The sequence below is a fragment of the Camellia sinensis genome, chromosome 5 (assembly GCF_055761805.1).
Source record: "Camellia sinensis isolate YWXY chromosome 5, ASM5576180v1, whole genome shotgun sequence".
Lineage (NCBI taxonomy): Eukaryota > Viridiplantae > Streptophyta > Magnoliopsida > Ericales > Theaceae > Camellia > Camellia sinensis.
In genome coordinates, this window is record NC_138965.1 from 25,225,472 (window position 1) to 25,249,127 (window position 23,656).

At 32.8% G+C, this 23,656-nt stretch overlaps 1 protein-coding gene across 2 annotated transcripts; it reads right to left on the bottom strand.

Moving 5' to 3' along the window:
- Positions 1 to 1,854: 1,854 nt before the first annotated feature.
- LOC114258636 (dihydrolipoyl dehydrogenase 2, chloroplastic) lies at positions 1,855 to 13,880 on the bottom strand. 2 transcript variants are annotated; one of them, XM_028198624.2, is made up of 16 exons: positions 12,911 to 13,880; positions 11,389 to 11,535; positions 9,613 to 9,747; positions 9,356 to 9,461; positions 8,610 to 8,734; positions 7,865 to 7,990; positions 7,652 to 7,732; positions 6,703 to 6,765; positions 6,530 to 6,604; positions 6,373 to 6,451; positions 6,176 to 6,276; positions 3,889 to 4,002; positions 3,618 to 3,731; positions 2,752 to 2,823; positions 2,405 to 2,460; positions 1,855 to 2,259 (listed from the first exon to the last, which is right to left on the bottom strand). In XM_028198624.2, exons 1-16 carry the CDS (start codon positions 13,229 to 13,231, stop codon positions 2,193 to 2,195), a joined length of 1,782 nt encoding a protein of 593 aa, XP_028054425.2. In that variant the 5' UTR covers positions 13,232 to 13,880; the 3' UTR covers positions 1,855 to 2,192. The 2 variants fall into 2 exon arrangements, with proteins under 2 accessions (XP_028054425.2, XP_028054426.2); XM_028198625.2 differs by lacking the exon at positions 2,405 to 2,460.
- Positions 13,881 to 23,656: the final 9,776 nt, after the last annotated feature.

Genomic DNA, 23,656 nt, shown 5'->3' on the forward strand with positions numbered 1-23,656 from the left:
ACTCTGCAAAACTTTTGTAACCTTGCGCATACTGCTGGAGTGGTGGAAAGTTTGTTTGAGTGGTCTCTTTGATTTTGAGCACTTCACTTGAACGGTGGTCTGTTCAAGACAACACATTTAAAAGTCGATCTAAACTCATTCTCTTTCACTTATTTTCACATCTATTCTCTCTCTAACATCCATTTCCAAAACTCTAACCTTAAAACACTTGATTTCACTTAGTTTTACCCTAGATCCGCCTTAGATCTTCCAAAGGAATTGAAAAACAAGCTTGATTTAAAAATTCTACTAATTATTTCTCGTTTTCTTGAAGTTTGAAGTTGGGTTTTTATTCCTTATCTTCAATCTTGAGGTAGGGATACTTTTAACTTATTATATCTTTGATTTGAGACTCGTGTGATATTTTCATTAGATATCAAGTTATATGATATGTATTATGCTATAAAATGGTTTAATAAACAAAAGTGGCTTATACCTAATATTTTTGGAAGAGATTCTTAATGTTTCTTGTTGATTACTGTTACAGATGATGGATATTGACTCTTAAAGTATAGAGGAAGGAAAAGCTCCAATTATCTTAAAATCCTAATTTTAAATTTGATTTAATAATAGTGCTTGGTTCAATTGACTCTTGAATATTGGAATTGGGTGAATGATTATGACAAAAGTGTTGAGACATGAGGTTTTGAACTATCTTGGACATTTGAACGTATTAATTCGTAAATGTGAGATTGTGGAAATTGTGGAATTAAAGACTATTGTTGCTCATATTATATTTTGTTGCGTTGAATTGAACAAACCCTAGGGAAATTGAATTTGAAAAACTCATGCACCATGTGTATCATAATTTCTCTCGTGATCCTACAATTTTGTGGAAGTTTGGAAAGGTTAAAAGGAGGTAAATAGCATATGAGTCCGGATAGTTAAGTTGGGTTCGAGTAATGGGTTGTGTTTTGTATTTGGTACCCGCGAGGAAAATCAATGTGTCCAATTGTCCTATCTTGTGCATATCGCTGAACGAATATAGAAAAGATTTTTTAGATGTCCATGAGCCTATTGTTTATAGATTCAGCTGATGTGAAAAACTTGATTTTGGGTGTTCACGAGCTTGCCGTTTTATGAGTCGGCAAATATGAAGAAGGAAAAGTCTTGGGTGCCCATTGTCCCGCCGTTTTGAGAGCGGACAAATGTGGAGATTATTTTTTGTATATAAATCTATATATATGTATATATTTGGTTGGTACTCGGCCTTGTATCGGGACGTTATAGCGTATTTACACCCCATGATTTTGGTTATAATAAGTTGTTGTGATCGAGCATTTCGCATCATGATTTTATAAAGAAAGAGGCTTTGGTTTTTCTCATCTCTAGCATGGCATAATCATATGTATTTTGATTAATTATATAACTTGATAATGATATTTCCTGCTGGGTAATTGCTCACCCAAAAAACTAACAACCTTTGAGAAAATGATGCTATTGTGCTGTCAAAGTGAGTTGGCTAAAGAGAGGTTTTTTGGATGGGAGCACGAATGAATGTTTTCTGTCGAAGCCTTGGGCTATTTTGTACTGAAGACAGAACTCCGTCTTTTGTGTATTCAACGAAAATCCTTGAAAAAATTGTAAGCCTTTAGGGCATTATATTTTGTATTTATCTATTGCATTTTAAACTATTTATTCTATTGATTAATGTACTTGACAATGATATAATCACTCGAATAGTTCAACGGGGAAGAGATAATGTTTGGAACTTCTGAAATGGATTTATTAATGATCTAACTTGTTCTTATAAATTATATTGTTGGGAATTAATGTTGTGAAAAGATGATAATATCAGGGCATTACAAATTGGTATAGCAAGCAACCTTGTTTTTGTTTTATTAGCAATTTTTTTATTTCTCAAATACAACATTTCCTCCCATTACAAAAACTTAACAACTCAAATACTATGGAGAGTAAAATATCCACTTAAACAAACAATAACTAATATACTCATACAAGTCTATTACGAAAAAAAGAAATTGAGAACCTCTGTAATGTGAATGACACAAAATTGAGGAAACAATAAACCAAGAAAAGCAGAAACTACTCTTCCTAATATAGTTATGCTTCTGTGCTAGTTTGCTTCTCATCTTTAGAGACAATGTGCAGCTTCGTATGGAAATCCCAGCAAAATTATACATCTCAATAAATTATACCTTGCTGAGAAGCTTAGACAGCAACTGGTTCACCAACAGAACTAGAACTGTCAACTTTAACCTGCATCGTGAGAGGCAACCGTAAATAAAAATGTATTATTCACCATATCATACATTTATTTTTCTCAAAAGGTGCAAAAGACGACATGGAAAAGAAAATATGTGTTGTTCAATGTTATTTGGGTGAAATGGGTGATCTAATGTACCAGTGCAAAATGACAGAGTATCTCAGTTCAGGACCTAAGGAGGCTTTCCTCCTTACCTGCAATTCGTACATGCACAGATGTAAGGGGCCTATAAGCATTTGGCCGTCTCACCTAAGATTTCCAAACTAGAGATTGAGAGCACGTGTGTTGCTTTTGCTTAATTAGTTGGCCGACTAACTAATCAATCCACAAAAAGCAAATTTTGAGTACTTTTGCGTCAGAAATACAGTTTGTGATTTTCAATTCTGACGTATGTTGTTGATGAGGAAACTAGACTACATATCATATGTTTCGACCTTACTGAGTTGCTGTAAATCCTCCATCACAAGGAATAAAGAGCTTCTTACCTTGGCTGACTTGAAGAGCTCATCAAGTACTTCAGACAATGTTGGATGTGCATGAACAGCATACCTGATGTCCTGCAGGATGTAAGTGTTGCAAACTATTGATATAGAACGAACAAATATTGAATGGATAATATTTTAATGAAGGTACTACATTATATATATATATATATATATGTAGTAATAATTTATAAGATAGGAAGTAGTAAAGGAGAGACTATTGAACATCCCAACAGAATTAAGCGATTCAACCATCATCTGGAAAACTGATAAAAAAATAATAAAACTTGTCGTAAGAGCATTTCTCATTATTTAACTTTCAAAACAGGTAAATTGATTAAATGATTTTATGGCAGATTATGTAGAGGATAACTTTTATTCCATAAATGGCTACAATTGTTATTATATTATTCCCAATGTGTGACACATGCCGTGCATGTGGCGAGATTTGATTATCAGAACACACTGAGATGGTAGAGAAACATAAATAACTCCAGTTAACAAGATATCTTGCTAAGTTTGAAAGTGCAACTTCTAAATTTTATTTTATTTTTGGAAAAAACAAATAGATTATGTGGGCCTCCGTTATTTTTTTCTTTTTCTTATATGTTTTATATAAGTCTCGACTCGAACATCATTTAGTCCTTCAAAATTTGGAAAATTTCCAAGCAATGTTCAAACACCTCCCTTGTCCCAGGGTTCTTAAAATTAGACCACATATCTTTGGAAAGTTGTTAAAGCTATTGCTACATGGAACTTATATATTTTAGTTAGTAATTTAAGAGTTACCATTCTATTTGAAGATATTCATATAGAGCCTACTAATTTATGTGCTAAAACATGCACATGGAAGGGGGGCAAAAGTATACTTGTATCCGGGTTCCCAGAGCTATTGCATTGGATGCTTCATGTATGAGGTCTGCAGCATGCAATCCAAAGATATGCACTCCTAGAATCTCTCCATTGTCAGGTCTGTAAATCAACTGCATAAAACCAATAGACTTCAGTAAACATGCAACCTAATTGTATCTTCGAACAATGAGAAAACTTGCAACAGTTCCCAATGAGGATAAAAGGAAAGGCAGATCTTTAAACATGCCACACCACACTCCTAGAAGCTAATGGAATTATGTATATTACCTTAGCAAGTCCTTCCCCTTCATTTTCGGCAAGAGCTTTTGTGTTAGCTTTGAAACTAGTCTTGGCAACACTGACTTCAAATCCCTCTTTTTCAGCTTTTTCCCTTGCTTGAGGCTGCAACATTTGAAAACAGTGAACCAAAACTGGAAAAAGAGCAAACTCTTTTATGATTTTCAGTATTATGTTGAAATGAACTTCTTCATACGAGACCATGCTAGGAAAATTAGGAATGTTTTATAATTGTTTCTTGAATTCAAGACAGAAACGCTGCTGAGGTAAACTGAAAAATTACCAGGAGAAAAAAAAAACTCATCTAAGGGAGGGACTACAGATGAAGACTTAACTTTTGTTTATCTCCTCAGTATAAAACTAAACTATACAAGGCCAAACTATCATCAACTCTTATTACTTTTGCTCTTTAGTTTCGACTTGCATAATTTACTAGTGAACCATACAAAAAGTTGTTTATAGATCCTGCAGGGACAAGTTACCTAAAATGCACTTCACTGTCAGCCTGGGAAAACTAAGAACCCACATTATTAGCTGAAAATATTTCTGGTTGCCAAAGGCAAAGGGGAAGGCTCATTAAAGTATTAGAGATCACTGAAAAATAGAGTTGAATGTCCTGTGCTATGCAGGATGAGAGTGCTTAAGTTTTGATCGTTCGACAAAGCGTATATGATCTGAATTTTAGCATAGTAGATACTCTTCTACGAATAACCTGCTTATACACCTTTCTTGAACTTCAGTCATTTTTTATCCCCACAGTTGAAAGTATGGTATACATCCAAAATAGTCTTAGCAAAGCTGGGAGCATTAACTCTTGTATTACACAAAACTAAAGTAAAAATCTTTTGATTTTCCACCATAATTGAACAGCTGATGTAAAAGTAACTTGATGAGAACTTGTTGATGGAGGACATGATACCAAACTTGTGCCAGAGCCTTCAATACTAAACTTGTGCCTGATAGCCAGCCAACTAATGTAGGAGCAGGACAGCACTTGGTCAAAAAAGTGTGGTTCTCTTTAATCAAAGAACATTGGAATAGGCAAGGCAGTAAATGGGACAACAATGGTAGAGAATGGAAACAGTAGAGGAATAAGGACAATTTTTAGGCAACGGACCTCAATATTATCAAGAAGAATCACATTTCTTGATCTAGATGAAGGAAATGCCTAGGCAGTCATACCTAGCTTCTTGGGCAATCACACTTAAAGAAGAAAAAGAAAAACAGAGAAATTTCTAGGTAACCATATCTAACAGAAGATGAATCACACATCAGGAATAATAAGCTTCGAAGACAACTTCATTCACTCGTTGAATAAGATAATTAAATCCCTATCACTAGGGGACCTTAGGACCCTACTTCATAGCCAAGTACCTAACAGGGAACTATCCTATTACGTGCCTAAGGTTTAGATACGTTCTAGATGCAAAAACTAAAATTAGTAAATGCACACAACAATAAAACTTATTATATAGATCTTAACCAACATCTCGCAACAATGCTTTATTAATTCATGTAACTTCAAGGAAATCTGTGTTTCTAAATGAACCAATTTTCCAAAAGTCTCTTCAAAGTTCAAACCTTCTGTGTCTTTGTCCTTCCATAGTTAACATCAGTTGTAAAACTTCAAAACTAAACACAAATTAATCACTTCAAGTAGTGTTAAAATGGCTATATCACATTCAGAAGCCTCTCCATCCAAAGCTCATGTCAATGTGATAGTAGCTGCTCTGGAAAGAAAGGAAGGGGCGAAAATAGTGTATGCCTTTTCTCAATTAGAATGATACAAGGGAATTGGAGGGAAAGGGAGCTATCTTTTCTTCCTCCAGAACCAACTTGGTTTCTTCCAAAAGTGGGAGGAAATAGGACATAGCAACTTCTTATTTCTGGGTTAGGGAAGGAAAACATTTCTAGCAAAGAAACAATTTTCTCCTGGTACACAAATTCTCTTAGGTTTTTTTAATAGACTTCAAATATCAGCAAAATAATACTCACCGCAAATATTCTCCCCACTGGCCACGCCACCTATATTAACTAATCATGTGCTAGTAAACACAAGATGCATCTAAAGAAACACATAACACCCACACACACACACATAAAATGATTAAAACAAGGACTCGTGTTTTTAATAAATAGTTAAAAGATTATTACCTATTTACAATGACCATTTTGAATTTTTAAAGAGTCGGTTCTGTGAAACAATAATGTAACATACATTCTGGGAAACAAAATAATACACAGGCAGAAGAAGCAAAGTTGCAAAGGCACAACTTACCTCTGTTAATCCAACCATACTGATTTCAGGATGAGTGAAGCATGCCGCTGGGATACTCAAATGATTCAGCACATGATCCTTCCCACAGACTTGTTCAACAACTATGTTAAGAAAGCAATGCCACAAGTCATATAAGTCTATACACAACTGGACAACAAATACTATATGGTTGATGAAGTAGAGAATGAGGTTGTTACCAGAAATTCCTTGTGCACTTGCAGCATGAGCAAGCATCATTTTCCCATTTGCATCACCAATGCAATACAAGTTAGGGACCTAATTATTCCAGATCTGAGTCAATAAAACAAGATATAACCAAACACTACATACAAATGAACAAAACTCATGACTGACCAATTTTCCATTTGCATCGATTACACGCATGCGCTCATCAACAGGGACAAATCCACGTTGAGTTTCTACATTGATCTGCAAATGAAAAAGGTGTATTAGATTACTCAATTTAGTACTTGTAAAAGTGATGTTCCATTAGTAGTTGAGATGTGTTATTTTCCTAATCTACTAACATTTTCCAAGCCAAGCCCTTTTGTATGTGGAGCCCTTCCAGTCGCAATGAGAGCAGCATCCACCTGCAAAGTACATAACATAGTTCAAAGTTATGCTAGGATGGCGACAAGATGATTATGATTCATCAATTTATCATAAGAGAATAGAACACTAAAGGAAACAACTGTAGATATAGGGAACAGTCTCACTTTTGCAACTCATTTCCTTGTTAATAAAGCCATAATAATGACGATAACAAAATTCACAAAATGCAAGAGCAAATACTTGAGTAGTGGCTGTGTGAATTAATAGCCTTTTCTCCAACAGTTTATGCTGACATTAACAGTTCAACACATTCCCTGAGCTCAAGTATGCATTTCATGTGCACTGCTAGACTTCAACTAAAGGGTACAGAACAATGTTCAAATACCAACTATTTGGTTGGGAGCAATAAGAAAAGCTCATACAAAGTTCACAGCATTGTTTGGAATAGTGTTAGACCACAATACAATGCCAAAGTTTATGAGCCACAAAACCTAAATTGTAGAGACAACCAAAATTAGAATAACTTCTACATATATTTGAACAATATGAACAAGGTGCTATAGCATTATCATATTAGTAGTATAAAATTGGCTCAGGACTGAGGTTTTGTTCGACCTTCTTTCATTAATCAAGAGAACCAAATTGTGAGATGAAGTGTCTCTGCTTACACTCACCTCAAAAGAGAGAAAGGAAATAAAAATGTGGTGAAACAGAGAATTAATCTTAGTTGATAAAGATGGACTGCAACTTGATTTCTTCTGTTGCCTACTGAAATAGTTGACAATTTAAAGTATTCCTATGTAGTTGTTTATTATAGCAGAGATATGCTATATTTGACACCAAAGCATTGCTCCATCACATACACATATGCAACATTGTGTAGGAGCCTCAAATGTTTGCTTAGACAAGATGCTTGCAACTTACCTCAAGAGTATCCTTTGGTTCCTTTGTCTTAGCATCAACAAGCTCAATCATTACAGGCTTTCCATCCTTTGCTGGAGTAATCTGTTAACAACGTTTACCATACAAGGGGAAAAAATTATAACAAAAAGGAAAGGAAAAAAAATGGAATATATTTTTTGGGATATTGCCAATGCAAATAAAAAACATATAAGTTCATGGTAAGCCACAAAGCACCTTGCTTGCAAATACACCAGTGTGATAATCAATTTTTCGAGGATTTACAAGAACCCGCTGTGCCAGTTTACCAATCTCAGGATCAAAACCAGGCATAAGCTGATCTAGTGCTTCAACAAATGTGACCTGCAATATAGTGCTGTTGTTACTTTGGTGACTTGGGTAAATCTTACTGCATTTATAATGATCAATGGGAAAAGACAGAGATATCACTCATTTAACTTCGTGATACAAAATCTAGACGACAATCCAAAGTAGTGACTTAACTCTGGATGGAATGTCAGAGGGAGGTGGGGGAAACTCTGGGTGGATGTGGGAGTCCTCTGGGTGGATGTGGGAGTCAAGTGGGGGAAATCTCCGTTGGAGAGCTTGATATGCATTGTTATGTCACTTTCCCACTTGCTTAAGCTTTTAAAACTAGTGGTGATCTACCATGGAATTAGAGCTCGGGTTAGAAAGGTCTTGGGTTCAAGTACTGGGGAGAGGCGGACTGAGTACAAACACATCTGTCCTAACTCAGACAGTTAATGCAAAGCTTACGGGAATTAAGTTGGGAAAACACTTAAATTCTAATTTCCTGGCAAAACATTTAGCTATTTCAGTTACTACTAATACAATATATAGCCTTCGTAAGAATACATGTTCATCATTTAATTATCAGAAGCTACTCCATAGATACTTTTTTTCTATTTTTAATGAAATTAACTTCACACAAAGTTCTTCAGATAGTATAAACCATGCCTACCTCACTTCCAAGTGCTGTATACACATCACTGAATTCAAGACCAATATAACCACTTCCTATGATGGCAATCCATTCAGGAACAGATTCCAGTTTGAGTGCATGATCACTGGTTATTACAGTCTTACCTGCAAGCCATTATCCAGAAGAGCTTAGTGGTGTCATGAACCAAAGAAAGGTAGTATATTTTCATATTAAAACCAAAGGGAAATTCCATAAACAGACACCGGAAGTTATGACCCAAAACATGGAAAAAAATTCAGCCAAAAAACAAAAAAAAAAAAGAAATAATCTAGGAGGTAGAAATTAAAAGCAGCATTTTCACTCCTGTGATCATATATGGTCACTTTTTGTGACTAAACGCTCTACTACTAAGCTAAGCGTACCACTAAACTATATTCCACGTAATATCAGAAAATACTTGGTAATACCGATTCATAGAGCCAATTAGTATTGGTATTATGCAATACTAAGTATGCTCAAAAGTATGTCACAATATGTGCACAGCTATCCTAATGTGACAGACAAAGAGTACGAAAATACCAGTTTATCCTATCAAGTAATGCACATATTCATACCATGTTGTTTGTCATTCAGGGAGCTCTTTAACTGTTAAGAGTGATGAATTGAAAAGCATGTTACCTCACAAAAACTTCCTAACAATTTCATGATCTGCAAAATCATATTCACTCTACATCTTAACTAGAAAGTCTAGATAGTAGTAGAAGGATGACAAAACAAGCACTAACCATCAACTTCAATTCCCTTCGGCACAAGAGGTACTGAACCAGTAGCAATGATTATGTCTTTTGCAGTTATTACGTTGTCTGCCCCATATTTCACTTTTTGTGGACCCTGATTTATACATGAAAGATTAACACCATCATTTATAGATACTCATTTTAAGCACCATTAATCAAATGACAATTATAAATTGAATCATAATTATTCGATTGAATTTATAGCATCTTTTTACTGAACCCAAATTTCAGCATATCCAACATACCAAAATTGTACCAACACCAGTCAATATATCAACACCAAGAGCTTTCATTGAATTGGTCAAGTTACTTCGTATTTTTGACGCAAGATTACTTGCATGATCAGCAACCGCCTGTCTGTCATAACCAGCAGCTGCAACCTGTTGTCAAGTTTTAGACAGCAGCACTGCGTTTAAGGTGCACAGAAGGAAAACAAAACAATACTAAACCCACACCAAAGAGCATAGACACAAAGTATAAGGATGCCATAAATCATAAGCTATAAGCGCATGCCAAATCAACCCATACTACTTCAGCTATGAAGTCAACATGACATGGGCTCAGAAAATATACGACCCACAAGTAGAAAATAATTACCGAGTATTCTAAAAAGAAATATGCATGGAAAATCAGGGCACATATTTTAAAAGTTTGGGATTTTGTAGAATTGGAAAAACATCTAGACAGATGTATTTGCAGGTTCCCCAAAAGTTGGAAAGTGATTAAACATCTAGGTTGAAATCCACATGCATAATAATTTATTCTCCATTGAATATAACCACCACCTTACAGTTGACAGTGGACAATGTTGCAACATTAGCTACTCTTAGACAATGACTATATATGCACTGGGATGAAGCAATGATGTCTTCAAATAGGTTGGTTTCATCCATCTTGAAGAGTACCAAATCAATTATACAAACATTTTACTGCTCTCCCTTAAAAGCTTATGCACTAAGCGAAGTTGATTGTTAACATGGCATCGAACCACATCAAAAAGAAATGTGGATTTCTTTTCTTTATAAAGATGAACACAGAGCATAAGTTTTGCTGATATTCAAATGTTTGCTTAGCAACTGGATAGGAAAGAACTTTCAATAATATAAGATTTTTTCTTCAGATAAGATCAATGTAATTTATAAGCTTATTTGCATGACAAAAGTACATATCTTCAACAGTTATGCATCCATTAGTCAATGTCTGAGGATTGTTATTATTTTGAAATGTTTCTTGTTGTGCGCTTCTTTTCTGAATGAATGCAAAAAACCCATGAACCTTATACAGGTAGTCACAAGTCCATTTCTTGGTGATTCCCCAAAATGCCTCACATAAAGAAGCCATAACATAACCCACAAAATGCTCAAGAAAAAAAAAGGTGGTGATGTGCTATTAAATTTTTACCTTAATGGCAAAGTCATTTAATAAAATGTTGGTTCACTACCTCATGTATCCAAACCACATTATTCTTATGTGAATTCCTTCCCCAGCCATTACCGACTGATTTAATGGTGGTGATTCTGTTGTACTCCAGTAGGTACTATAAGTACTATAAGTGCATCTTTGAGAAGCTTAAGTGTAATAGGGCATCAGTGTTACTGTAGTATTTTCTTAGAATTGTGTGGTTGTTAAAAATGGAAATCACTTCTCAAACTTATATTATATAAACTCGTGTAATATTTTGGCTCATGAGGCGCAATCATGCACTGTATATTTGGTAAATGATCATACACCTGTTTAGATGCTACACAAGAAAGCCACTGAAGAAAGTTGGCAGGAACCCCTACATGGGGGCCCAGTCTTAGCAGATCTCGTAGAACAGGCCGCTGCACATGTGGAAATCATGACTTGAACCCAAACATTGAGTGAGGAATGATGAACACCCAACGCAAGTAATTGCAAAGTAGAGCACAATTTTAATCAAAGCAATAAAAGTTATAATGTCATGATAGATAAATGAAATTTGAAAGTTAGCATGAGATTCGAACATCTTATAAACAAGAGGTTACGACACTCTTATTCACCTGTAAACCAAAAGCCTTCATGTGTTGTTCATTCTGAAGCTCCCGCATGCGGCCACTTACAGCAAGGAGCGCTTTGGAAGGAACACAACCTCGATTTACACATGTTCCTCCAACTACATCCCCCTCAATGATGGCAGTTTTTAAGCCCTGCAACGGATGTATGTATTCATACATTTACCTCAATGCCATCAAAAACAGAATATAGAAAAGCAACAAAAAGAACTCAATACTCCTTGTGCACTTATTTAGGCAACATACACTGCCCCTTTTTGAAAAGATAGTAATAAACAATGTCACTGTGTTTATTTTGCTCAACTACCGATGTGATGCACTATATTGCATGCCATTACATATGTAAGTAATATACAATTGATACATACGAGGTGAAAATACGAGTACAAACAAGTAAATGGTCACAATGAAAAAAAAAAAAAAAAAAGTGCTCATCAAAATAAGTTTTGCGGAATATTAAAAAAGAGGAATTAGAATAAACTAACCAGCAATAGAGACTCTGTAGTTTTCAGTTTTCTCAGTCTTAGCTCATAATAATACTTACAATTAAAAAACAACGAGAACAACACAGAATCAAGTTCTAAATGATTAATGATGTAAACTATGGCAAAGTACTCAACTGCTATTTTTAAGCTTTACAAAAATGATGATCACCAAGGGCGGATTTATAAAGGCACAAGTGAGAGCAATTGTCCCCATATTGACTCTTGAAAATTTTCATTTGTACATATTGCTTTAAAATCAATATTGCCCCTACTGGAATTGGAAATTATTAATTTGCACTTCTACTGCAAAAAAAATTCAATTTGCCCCACCCCACTACACAAAAATCCAGGCTATTCAGCTGATGTCAGCAATTCAAATTTCTATATTTTTTTTTTGCACACAATTACATTTTAGAAAATTCACAATCAAAACAAATTCAAATTGAACAAATTCAGCTGATGTCAGCAATTCAAATTTCTATATTTCTTTTTTTCCACATAATTACATTTTAGAAAATTCACAATCAAAACAAATTCAAATTGAACAAATTCAGCTGACATCAGCAATTCAATTCAAATTTCGATCTTTCTCTTCTTTTTTTTTTTTCCACATAATTACATTTTAGCAAATTCACAATCAAAACAAATTCAAATTGAACAAATTCAGCCGACGTCAGCAATTCAAATTTCTATCCTTTTTTTTCACATAATTACATTTTAGCAAATTCACAATCAAAACAAGTTAAATTGAACAAATTCAGCTGACATCAGCAATTCAATTCAAATTTCTATCTTCTTCTTTTCTTTTCTTTTTCTTTTTTTTTCTTCCCCATATAATTACATTTTAGCAAATTCACAATCAAAACAAATCAAATTGAACAAATTCAGCTGACATCAGAAATTCAATTCGAACTTCTATCTTTTTTTTCTTCACATAATTACATTTTAGCAAATTCACAATCAGAACAAATCAAATTCAATGCAATTTACGCAATGAACCTTGAATCACATATAAATCGCATTACCTTCTCGACAGCATGGAGAGCGGCGCCGTGACCGCCAACGCCGGCCCCAATTATAACCAAATCGTAGTCGAATCCTTTCGACGGGGAGCCATTGCCAGACAACGACGCCGATACCTTGTTCAAGTTCCTCTGCTTCGCAACGAGCCGAGCTGAATTGGAAGATCGGAGTCCGAAAACTTCCCTTCTGAAGCCGCAGAATCGAAGCGAGCGCGGCACGAGGGAGCCGGAGCCGGCGAAGAAGATGTTGTCGGCGACGACAGTGCGATCGGATCTGGAAATGGAAGAAGGGGAAGAGAGAGAAAGAGAGAGTGAGGATTGCATTTTGTGAGAGAGAGAGAGAGAGGGTTTGGAAATGGTGGGGGGCTGAGGAGAGAGAAGAGAGAAGTGGGAGGGTTTTTGAAGTGAGAGAGAGCTTTGTGAGGTCAGTTGGAGGGGCGGAGCTACCGAAGAAGTGAGTGCGTTTGTTTTTCTACGTGTTTGTGAGTTTGATCAACGACTGTTGCCAATTCACTACCAACTCATATAATATTTCTTGGTTATATTCGGCAGTTTTTGGCGCTCTTTGTATAATAGGGCTTTAATGGGTTGGACACACTTTTATGAGCCGTTTTGACAGTTGGGGAGTAGATTAGTATGATCATGGCCCAAGCCCACTTCTGATAATTTCAAGAAAATTGAAAGCATAAATCATGGGGAGTGGTTCTGATAATTTTCATACAATGATGATCTAGAGCTCTAAAAGCAAAGTTTTAAACAAAGTTATACTGAACTAGCAGGTTCTAAAAAAGTAAAAAAAACAAAAATTTAAGCTAAAATATCGCATTAAGGTAGTCCCCACATAACTGTCATATCATTAGAGTATGCTTTAGAGCTCTTGCTCTAGAGCTAAGCATTTTTCATTTTCATATCCATTAAGGTTCGATTTTGATTTTCATACCTTATACTCCACTTAATTTATTTGAATTAATAGACTTTCTTAATTTTGAGTTTGCTTTTACTTGCACCAAATAGAAACTTAGACCTCATTTGGGAATATGCTTTTTTAATAACTTTTTAACTTTTTGAATAAAATATAATGTAAAAAAATTAATATGTTTGGAATGACTTTTTAATTTTTTACAAAAAGATGTGTAAAAAGTACAGAGAAAATAGAATCTTTGACTTTTTAGTATAGGTTGTTGGCTTTTTGATTTTTTTAGCCTCCGTTTGGGAAGTGGGTTGGCTTTTTGGCTTTTTGGCTATTTTAGCCTGGGCTATTTTAGCCTGGTTTGGGAAGGGCTTTTTGGCTTTTTGGCTTTTTGGCTTTTTTGACTTTTTTTGTGAGAGGGGATTGTAATGATTATGAGTTGGATTTGATGTTTTGTTTTTTGTGGCTAAAATAGCCTATTTTGTTTTTTATGGCTATTTTAGCCAAAAAAGGCTGGGCTTTTTCTTGCCAAACGGAGGCTAAGTAACTTTGACTTTTTGGATAAAAAAGTCATTTGCCAAACGAGACCTTAGTACGTCAAATTTCTCAGTACTCTCTAGCACTATTTAGTATAAACTAAACAAGTTCACTTAATTAGATAAGTGCACGTATTTATATCACATCATTTTTCTATTTTTTTATACATCTTTTCGTAAAAAATCAAAATATACTTATTTAGATCATCCAAATTAAATTATTTAGGATTATAATGGGGAATTTTTTTTAATGTCCCTGGTATTAAAATTTTACAGCATAAAGGACACTCAATATTTTCATAATGTCTAAGGTCCCTCAAATTGATCCAGAGAAAATTGATCTAGAGAAAATTGGTCCAAAGAAATTTCACTCTAGAGAAATTTTGGAAATTTCTTTGGACTTCGGAATTTCTCTCCAGAGAAATTTTGGATTTATCTTCAGAGAAATTCTGAATTTCTCTGACTTCGGAATGTGTTTTAACCAAATTTCTCTAACTTCGAAATTTATCAAATGTGTTTTCATAATGTGTTTTAACCAAATTTCTCTGACGATGTTGTTTCTCATGATATCAAATGTGTTTATCAAATGTGTTTTCATAATGTGTTTTAACCAAATTTCTCTGAAGATGCTGAAAGAAGCTTTAGCAAAGTGCAACAGTGAATTGCAAGCTTCTAGGAGTATTTGGCAATGGAACTGAATTTTCTCTAGATTGATAATTTCTTTGGTAATTTAGCTCACAGAACGTCTATTTCGATTATTTTTTTTCATTTGAACTAAATTTTCTCTGGGTTGAGAATTTCTCTGGAGAAAATTCAGTTCAAATGAAAAAAAATAATCGAAATAGATATTCAAAATAAAGAGAGAAAAAGCTCCCCCCGGTAATGGTGTTCTGTTATCTCCTTCTCCTCATCCATGAGTGAGATTGAGCATGTGAGTTTGTTCTTTCGTAGGTTCATCTTCTCGCTTTTGAAGTTTTGGACCCGATTAAGAGGCAAAGAGATAGAGTTCTGCTTGGTTTTACTTGCTTTGAGTTTTGTTGGTGTTGTAATGGTGTTACCATTTTTGAGGGTGCTCTGGGCTGTGTATGGAGGTATCTTTCAAGCAGCTGCAATATCACTCCAGTTATGAGGTGCCGCTGGTATTTGTGTGGAGGATATTGCAGGTCTGGACAATGGCCGAGATTAGTCCATCTCTGTTCCAGGGCCGAAGTTATACACGTCCGAGGTGGGTCTATTGCTCTTCTTGCGCTATGATGTGAAGAGTGGAACCAAGCAGACAAATCGTTCGCAGAGTTCATACGTTGTTACTTGTAAGTGGATTCTCTTGTGTCTATCATCAAGCAAGCATATATATATATATATATATATGTATGTATGTATGTATGTATGTATGTATGTTACATGTATCCTTGATTCTGCAAAATTTAGGGTTCAAAAGTCTTCAAATTTGAGTTCTAAATCTATCTCAGGTTCTATATCAATCTGTTTATCACTTGCAGGCAAGGTTTTGTAAGAGATTGATTGAGAATGGCAACTGAACCTAAGGCAGCAACTGAAGAGTCAAAAATCGACCAATTCGAAAACAAATTTCTTTGATATATGTTTAGGGATCTTAGACATCAAAAAATAATGTTGTGGATTTCTTCTATTACGAAAAGTGGGATAGGGAGCCTAGACTAATTTTCCCTATAATTTATTCTCAGTGCACCCTATATTTTTTCACAAATTACTTTCAAGATAAAATTATAATTTATGGTACACCCAAATAATAAACAAATCAAAAATTTTAAATTATACCATTTTTAAAAATCCTTAAACAAATTTCTCATGCAAAAACGAGGCACTGGCAAAGGACAACGATGAAGGAGAATGACATCGGCAAATCTCCCAGCCCCATTGTTGGTTCTCGTCGCGTTCGCATTCAGTGACTTGTCTGCTGTGTCGTAGCCCTAGAGGAACTTAAGTATAAATCAACGAATCTGGAATCTATGTTTGGTTTAGTGGAAGAGAGATAAGGTACTTGGAAAAGAAAAGATAAATAAATGTTGATAGAATGGGATGAGATGAAATTTTAAGCTCATAAAGTTTGGATTTATTAAGCAACTGGTTGTTGTGAGACTATTCCTTGATAATTGATGCAGGTCTGAGATTTCTCTGTAATTACTTATCCGAAGATCTTTGATAGAAACATCTAGAAATACTTCATGATGATAATGATGAATTTTAGTGGAATAGATTTGAGTTTTGGAGTAATGAAGAAGATAAAGAAAAAATTATTAAAATTTGAGAAATAAGATGATGAGACTTAAATATAAAGAATAAGTGATTAGGGTGTACTATGATAAAATAATAATAATAATAACAATTTATTTTAAGGTTTAATATGTATTGTCCTTATTAGTAAATTTATATTAGGGGATAATAGGAACTAAAATTTCAAAATTTTAGCAGGACGTACTGAGTTACTATTTGGGTACAAATAAAATCAACCATCGTGTTGGAAATTCAACTTGAGAGAGTATTTTGGCTTAATGAGCCCATTATAAACTCAATCTTGGTGATACAAATTGTTCACTTTTTAGAACTCATTGAGAAGAATATTCATGTAAAAAATTAAGATGATTGAATTTCGGTAGCTTTCTTTGTAGAGTGCAAAGAATTGTTCCTCCATTTCTGCTTCTGCAAGTATTCCCCACCAGAGTTCGTCTCTGTTTTTCGAGGAACTTTTTCTCTAAGATGAAATTTTTTCCCATTCTATGAAATCGCTTCCTTTCTGTATATACTGTACGTTCAGAATATTCCCCGATATATTAAGAAGACTAAGAGGGGAGTAAGGAAGTTACAATTGTACGATTAACAATTAAGGGACGTTAAATTTGATAATAAAGGTGTAGTGAGATTGTTGAATGGTATTGAGTTGAGTAATAAAAGATGTGACCGTTAATCAGACACGATCATCGTTAAGGGTATAAAATTAATTATGAATGTTCAATTGGGATAAAAAGCTAAAGAGGAAGTTGTGGTCCATGACGTTTTGTTTTTCGTCATAAGTGATAATAGTCCGTCAGATTCCGTCCCCACACCTGACAAGATATTTATTGGAGTTGGTGAGGATAATCCTAACCAGTCCGATAGGTTTTGGATGTTAAAGAAAATGAAATTCAAGCTCAATGGTGGCAAGGATAAAGAGTATGTTCGTCACGAAATAGTGGTTGTGGACCGATTCTTTCTTGTTGATGCTTGGACGGACTACAAAGATACGCTGTTGGGAAATGTTAGAAATATTCAGAAGGGTGCCATATATTTAGTGGTTGCTACTGTTAGTGAAAAAGAATGCAACATTACGTTAAGTAGTCAAATGTACTTTAAAATTGTTTAGAATTATAATTTTATATATTTTTATTCGTAATGTTTAGGCTAATGGAGATGGACAATATAAAAACTGGTATTGTTGAAGGTGTTTTAGCAAGTGATTTTAGTTGTGTTGAACTTGCGTTGCCTAATTTATTTTCTCAGTTGAGGTTAAGATACAAACAAAAGAGTTTTAAGGTTGATAAAATATTGATAGAATATTCCCCCTTTGCGTACCCAATGCTAGTGGGTTGGTCAGAGTAAATGTGTATGATAGGAGGTTAGATGGTAATGACAGTTTGCAGGCGTACTTTATTTTTCCCGTGGACTGCTAGTGCGAATTAGTTTATTATGGGAATGGTTATTGTTCCATTAACGACAAACATGTGCCATGGATGGTGAAGTATCGACTTGAAAATTCGAACATTAAAAGGGGTATTACTTATTGTAAAATGAAGGAGTATTTGAAGTATTCTACGAGTGAAATGCCAGAACTATATGTTTGAATCATATTTGTTTTTAAAAATGGACGGTTATCTTTGAAATTATATTTTTCGTCCATTTTTTAAGACAAATGTGATCAAAACGTATAACTATCAAAATTCAATCATCTTGATTTTTTTTACATTAATATTTTTCTCAACGACTACTAAAAAGTGAACAATTTGGATTATCGAAATTAGATTCACAATGGGCCCACTAACTCCAAATGCTCTCTCCAGTTAGATTGTAAACATGAGAGAAGTCAAACCCTTTAACTTTAGACCTCGTTTGTTTGGCAGATTAGATTAGATAGGGTTACAAGTAGGGATGTAAGAAAAATTGAAAAAACCAACCGAACTGGTTGAATCGAATCGAACTAGTTATTTTTTGTCAGTTTTTTAATATGAATCGATCTGCACTATTTCTAAAACTTTTTTTTAATTTTTTATTTTCGATTCACTCATATGTGCTTGAGTCAAGTTTTGCTACTACTATGTTTTTTTAGCTATAGCAGATATTTATGTTGTTTTCAAATTTTTTTTTGTTTTGATTCTACCTGATAGACTTATAATTTAGCCTTATGAGATGATGGTTTTGAACTTTGGTGTCAAGACTTTGATTTTCAGATTATATTTTGTTTCTAATTCTACTTCAAAATTTATATAAATTATTTAATATACTACAAATTTAAAAAGTAACTCAAATTTGAAAGGCCCTAAACCGATTAAACCGCATTGAGCTGAATCATTTGAATTGGTACGATTTAGTGAAAAATTCAATCTGTATCAGTTCTCAATATAATTGAATTGACATTATCGGTTTGGTGTAAAATTTCACTTAAATACCAGCCGTTTCAAACCGATTACATCCCTAATTACGAGTACAGTGAAATTAAGTGAAGAGATTAGTAATAATGCGGGATTAAGTTAGAAACGTAAGATAAAAAATATTTTTATTTGTACATTACTGGATTAATAATTCCATAGCAATAATTTTTATTTTAATTAGTAATATATAAAATATCAAATGCCACTGATATTTCGCCAATCTTTGCAAATGAAATGGAGGAGTGAAGAAAAGATGATTGATATAGGGCAAAGGGGCTAAACACTCGTTTCCAATATTAATTCTATTGGACTATTTTTTTTAATCTCACTTCTCATCCAACCAAGCTAATTCCACTACTCAATGTAAGAGGGATTTTATTTGCACTTAAAAAATTATTAAGTACACTTAATTTCTCGTTGTATACTTTATTAAATTATTTAAAATTATAATTTATTCTCAATACATTCTATATCTTTTTTAAATTATCTTTCAAGATACATTCAAATAATAAACAAATCAAAAATTTCAAATTATACCATTTAAAAAACTTTAGTGCTTATTAATATTTTAGAGAGTGATGTTAGGAATTCCAAATAATATACTAATTTTTTTTATCAAATCTCTCATATGGATGTGGAACACACACACACATGGGTTTGTATGAATTTCATACCTATGTAAAAGATTTGATAAAAAATTTAGGGTTGGTTTGGGATGTTCTAAAAAAGTATACTTTTTGACTTATTGGCTTATATGGGTTGAGTTTGGGTTGGGTTCGATGTGATGTGTTAGAGAAGTGATGTGATTTAAACAAGATGATGTGACTTAAATAGGATAGTGACTTTTTGACTTTTTGTATTATTTAGTAGATGCCAAACTTAGCCTTAATAAATTATTTAGATCTATAACATTTTCCTATTTTAGAAGGTGACTTTTTCAATGTGCTTAAAGCAATTCAAACAATTAATCTTGACCACTCTTATGTTGGGCTATTGCTGCCGATGTGCCAGAAAATTTGTCTGGTTTTCTGGCGACAAAATGCACCCATGTGTTGATGACTGGCTGGCAAAGCACTTCATGTGAATAATTTCCATGCTTAGGTGGAAGAGGTTCCTTCGAAAATTCATAAATTTATAGTCTCGAATATTCCAGTTGCTAGTTGATTCTGTTTTCCTTAAGGCTATCAAAAAATAATGGGCAAATTACATATATGCCTCGAGGATTAACTAAATTATAGATACTCCCGACGTTTGAGAAATTATAGATATCCCTTAAAGGTTATATTTATATAACAAATTAGAGGACAATTTGTTATGAAAATATAAAGCTCAGGGGTATCTGTAATTTTCGAAACTTCAGAAAGATATCTGTAATTTAGTTAAATCTCGAAGGGGTATATGTAATTTGCCCAAAAATAAAATATAAAAAAGATTGTTGGTTTTTTTGGATGTCATGGGATGCACAGTGAAACATTGTTATGAAAATTTATCAACTTCAAAGTCATGGATACTAAAAGATAAAAATAAAATATTTATATAATAATGATATTGATAATAGTAGTGAATTTTGGTGAGGTGAATTAAGGTCAAGTTTAGCTATCCTAAATAAGTACACACTTTTTATTTTTTTATCTTTTTTCCATCACATCATCTCTCTACTTTTCTTGACATTTTTTCGTAAAAAGACAAAAAGTGCACTTATTTAGGCCATCCCAAACAACCCCTAAATTTTTGAAGTGAGAAAAAAAATGAAAAAAAAAATTTGAAATTTAAAGAAGAAGATGAAGAGAGATCATTTTGAAGAATAGGTATAAGGAAAAAAAATAATATTTTATTTCAAAATTTAATGTCTATTATCTTTATTAATAAATTTACTTTAGAATATAATAAAAACTAAAATTTTAAAATTTTAATTAAGCGTAGTCACTTATTATTTAAGGATAATCAGAACACCTTCAATGGGATTACAAAACTCACTGGAATACCAATCCCCATGCTCATTTCACGCACCAAGGATCCTCTAGAGTATTTTTTTCCTAAAGTTTCCTAGAGTGGTGCATTGTGTGGTTGAGATTTAATGTTGAAAAATTGATGTGACTTGTCATTAAATCTCAACCACACAATGCACCACTCTAGGAAACTTTAGGAAAAAAATACTCTAGAAGATCCTTGCTCCATTTCACGACCAAACAAGTCAGAGTAGGGCCCAAGTCCATCCAACTCCAATCCTGTCTTTCATGCGGGAAAACAAATGACCCCTAATACATAATATTTTATTTAAGTTATAATTATCTTATTTTTGTTACATTATCTCTTTATTATATCACTTTAAATTTAATTCATATTTTATGTTTTTTTATAAAAAGTCAAAAAATATATTTATTTAGATCATCTCAAATACCTTTGGTATCATAATTTTGGTTAAGTAAATTATACTTTCCTCTTTTTATGTTTAATCATTTTTTTAATATATTTTAACTCTTAAAGTTTTTTCCCCTCATTTCAACCCTTCATATTTTCAATTTTTTTTTATAATTTATTTCTTAGAATTAATTTATGTTCAAAATTAGATAGAAAATATATGTTTGCTGCCACATAACAGATAAAATATATTATTATATTGAGATATGAGATTGTGTCAGAGGTGTGAGTAATATAATAAAATATTTTTATTTCTTATGATTGTCAAAGTGTCATTTTTTATCTAATTTTGGATATAAGTTAGTTTTTGGATTAAAATGAGAAAAAACTCGAAACATGAAAGATCAAAATGAAAAAAAAAAAAAAATTAAGGACCAAAGTGAAAAAATAGTCAAACATAAATATATAAAAAAAATATTATCATATGACTTATATATGACATTTAAAATATTGTGAAATGCCTAAAAGAATATTATTTTGAGAAAATATCATATCAGCCGGAGTTGAAAAAGTAATTATAAACCAATGAAAAATAAATATTAATAATTAAATTTATACATATATGTATTTTTTTATCAATATATACTTTTTTTTCCCTCACATCATTGAGATGTAGTAACCCCTATTATTTTTTGCAATAACTTGCCTCCAGTTCACCATTTGAACTGAAGGGTTCAATCTAACTCATTGGTCTCATTTTTAGGTTATTTTTCGATAATTCGAATCGTTTATATTTTAAAATTTATTGAATATATTATTCCTGTAAAACATCACATCGATCAGATAACGGATACTATGTATTCAGATCATTTTTCTATGAACCATTAATTTGTTAACCGTCTATTTTTTTCCAGACAAAAGTGATACGAATATATAGTATTCGTTATCCGATCGATATGATTTTTTACAAGAATAATATATTTAATAAACCTTAAGATATAACAGTTCAAATTATCGATAAAAAGTCCAAAAATAAACCCATTAGACCGAACTGAAGTGAACTGTCCTAGATCTCCCATTATGTTTTTTTGCTCCTCCCTTTCTTCTACTCAAGGCAGCAAGAATAATAGTTGCAGTGTAGGTAGTTGTAGTTGTTGATGTGAATGATACAAACGAGACAAAGAAGATAGAGAAAATAATGGAAAGAAAAGATTAAAAATTTGGGATAAATTATCAATAAGTCTTAATAGTTAGATTTAATTTCTATGAAATCGTATTGAAAATAAGTTATAGTAAAATCATCGCTAAAAATAATTTTTTGTAACAATTTTTTGTATATGTCGCTAAAAATTGATAATTAGTGACTTTTTTATCAATATTTTTATAAATTGTCGCTAAAACTTACAATTAGTGACTTTTTTGTGACGAATTCTTCAAACTATCGTTGAAAGTTGAAAATCAGTAATTTTTTTTGTTACAATTTTTTTAAACTATCACTAAAACTTATGATTAGTGATATTTTTGTGACAATTTTCAAATTGCCATTGAAAATTTACAATTAGTGAAATTTTTTAATAGTATTTAATGAAAAACGTCATTAATTCTCATAAGACCTATTAGGCCTATGTTTGGGAAGTGGGTTTTGTGGGGTTTTTTTTGGCTAAAATAGCCACAAAAAATAAAATAGACTTTTTAGTCCAAATAAGACAAAACATTGCATGCAACTCATAATCATTACATTTTTTCTCTCACAAAAAAATCAAAAAAACTAAAAACCCTTCCAAAATCAGGCTTTTTAGAACCAGGCTAAAATAGTAAAAAAAGTTAAAAAGTCAAAAAGCCAACCCACTTCCCAAAGGAAGCCTAGACTATGGCTAAAATATGAGATAAAAAAAAACTAGTATGTTTAGGATGACTTTTTAAATTTTTACGAAAAGATGTGCAAAAAATAGAAAGAAAAAAAAATTGATTTTTTGGAATAAGTTGTTGGCTTTTTGATTTTTTAATAAGTTTTTGACTTTTAGGCTAAAACAGTCATTATCAAACGAGGTCCAACTATTAGGACTTACATGTAAGTTCCTCAAATTTATTTAAAGCAATTTACAAAATTTGAGATATCATATACAAGTATAATTTTTATCCATTTATATAACGGATTTTTATGTAGCACTTTTTAGGTCAAGTTTGGCATCTCCAAAAGGATAAAAAACTAAAAAATTACTCAAAAAGTTAAAAAATTATCATTATTCACAAAAAAAATATATTAAAAAATTAATTTTCC

Coding starts and splice junctions, on each gene's coding strand:
- LOC114258636 (XM_028198624.2), bottom strand. CDS start 13,231: ATGCAATCCTCACTCTCTCTTTCTCTCTCTTCCCCTTCTTCCATTTCC. Junction 3,732..3,888: donor AAGGGGAAGGACTTGCTAAG/GTAATATACATA, acceptor GGTTTTATGCAG/TTGATTTACAGACCTGACAA. Junction 2,824..3,617: donor CTCTGGGAACCCGGATACAA/GTATACTTTTGC, acceptor TACATCCTGCAG/GACATCAGGTATGCTGTTCA.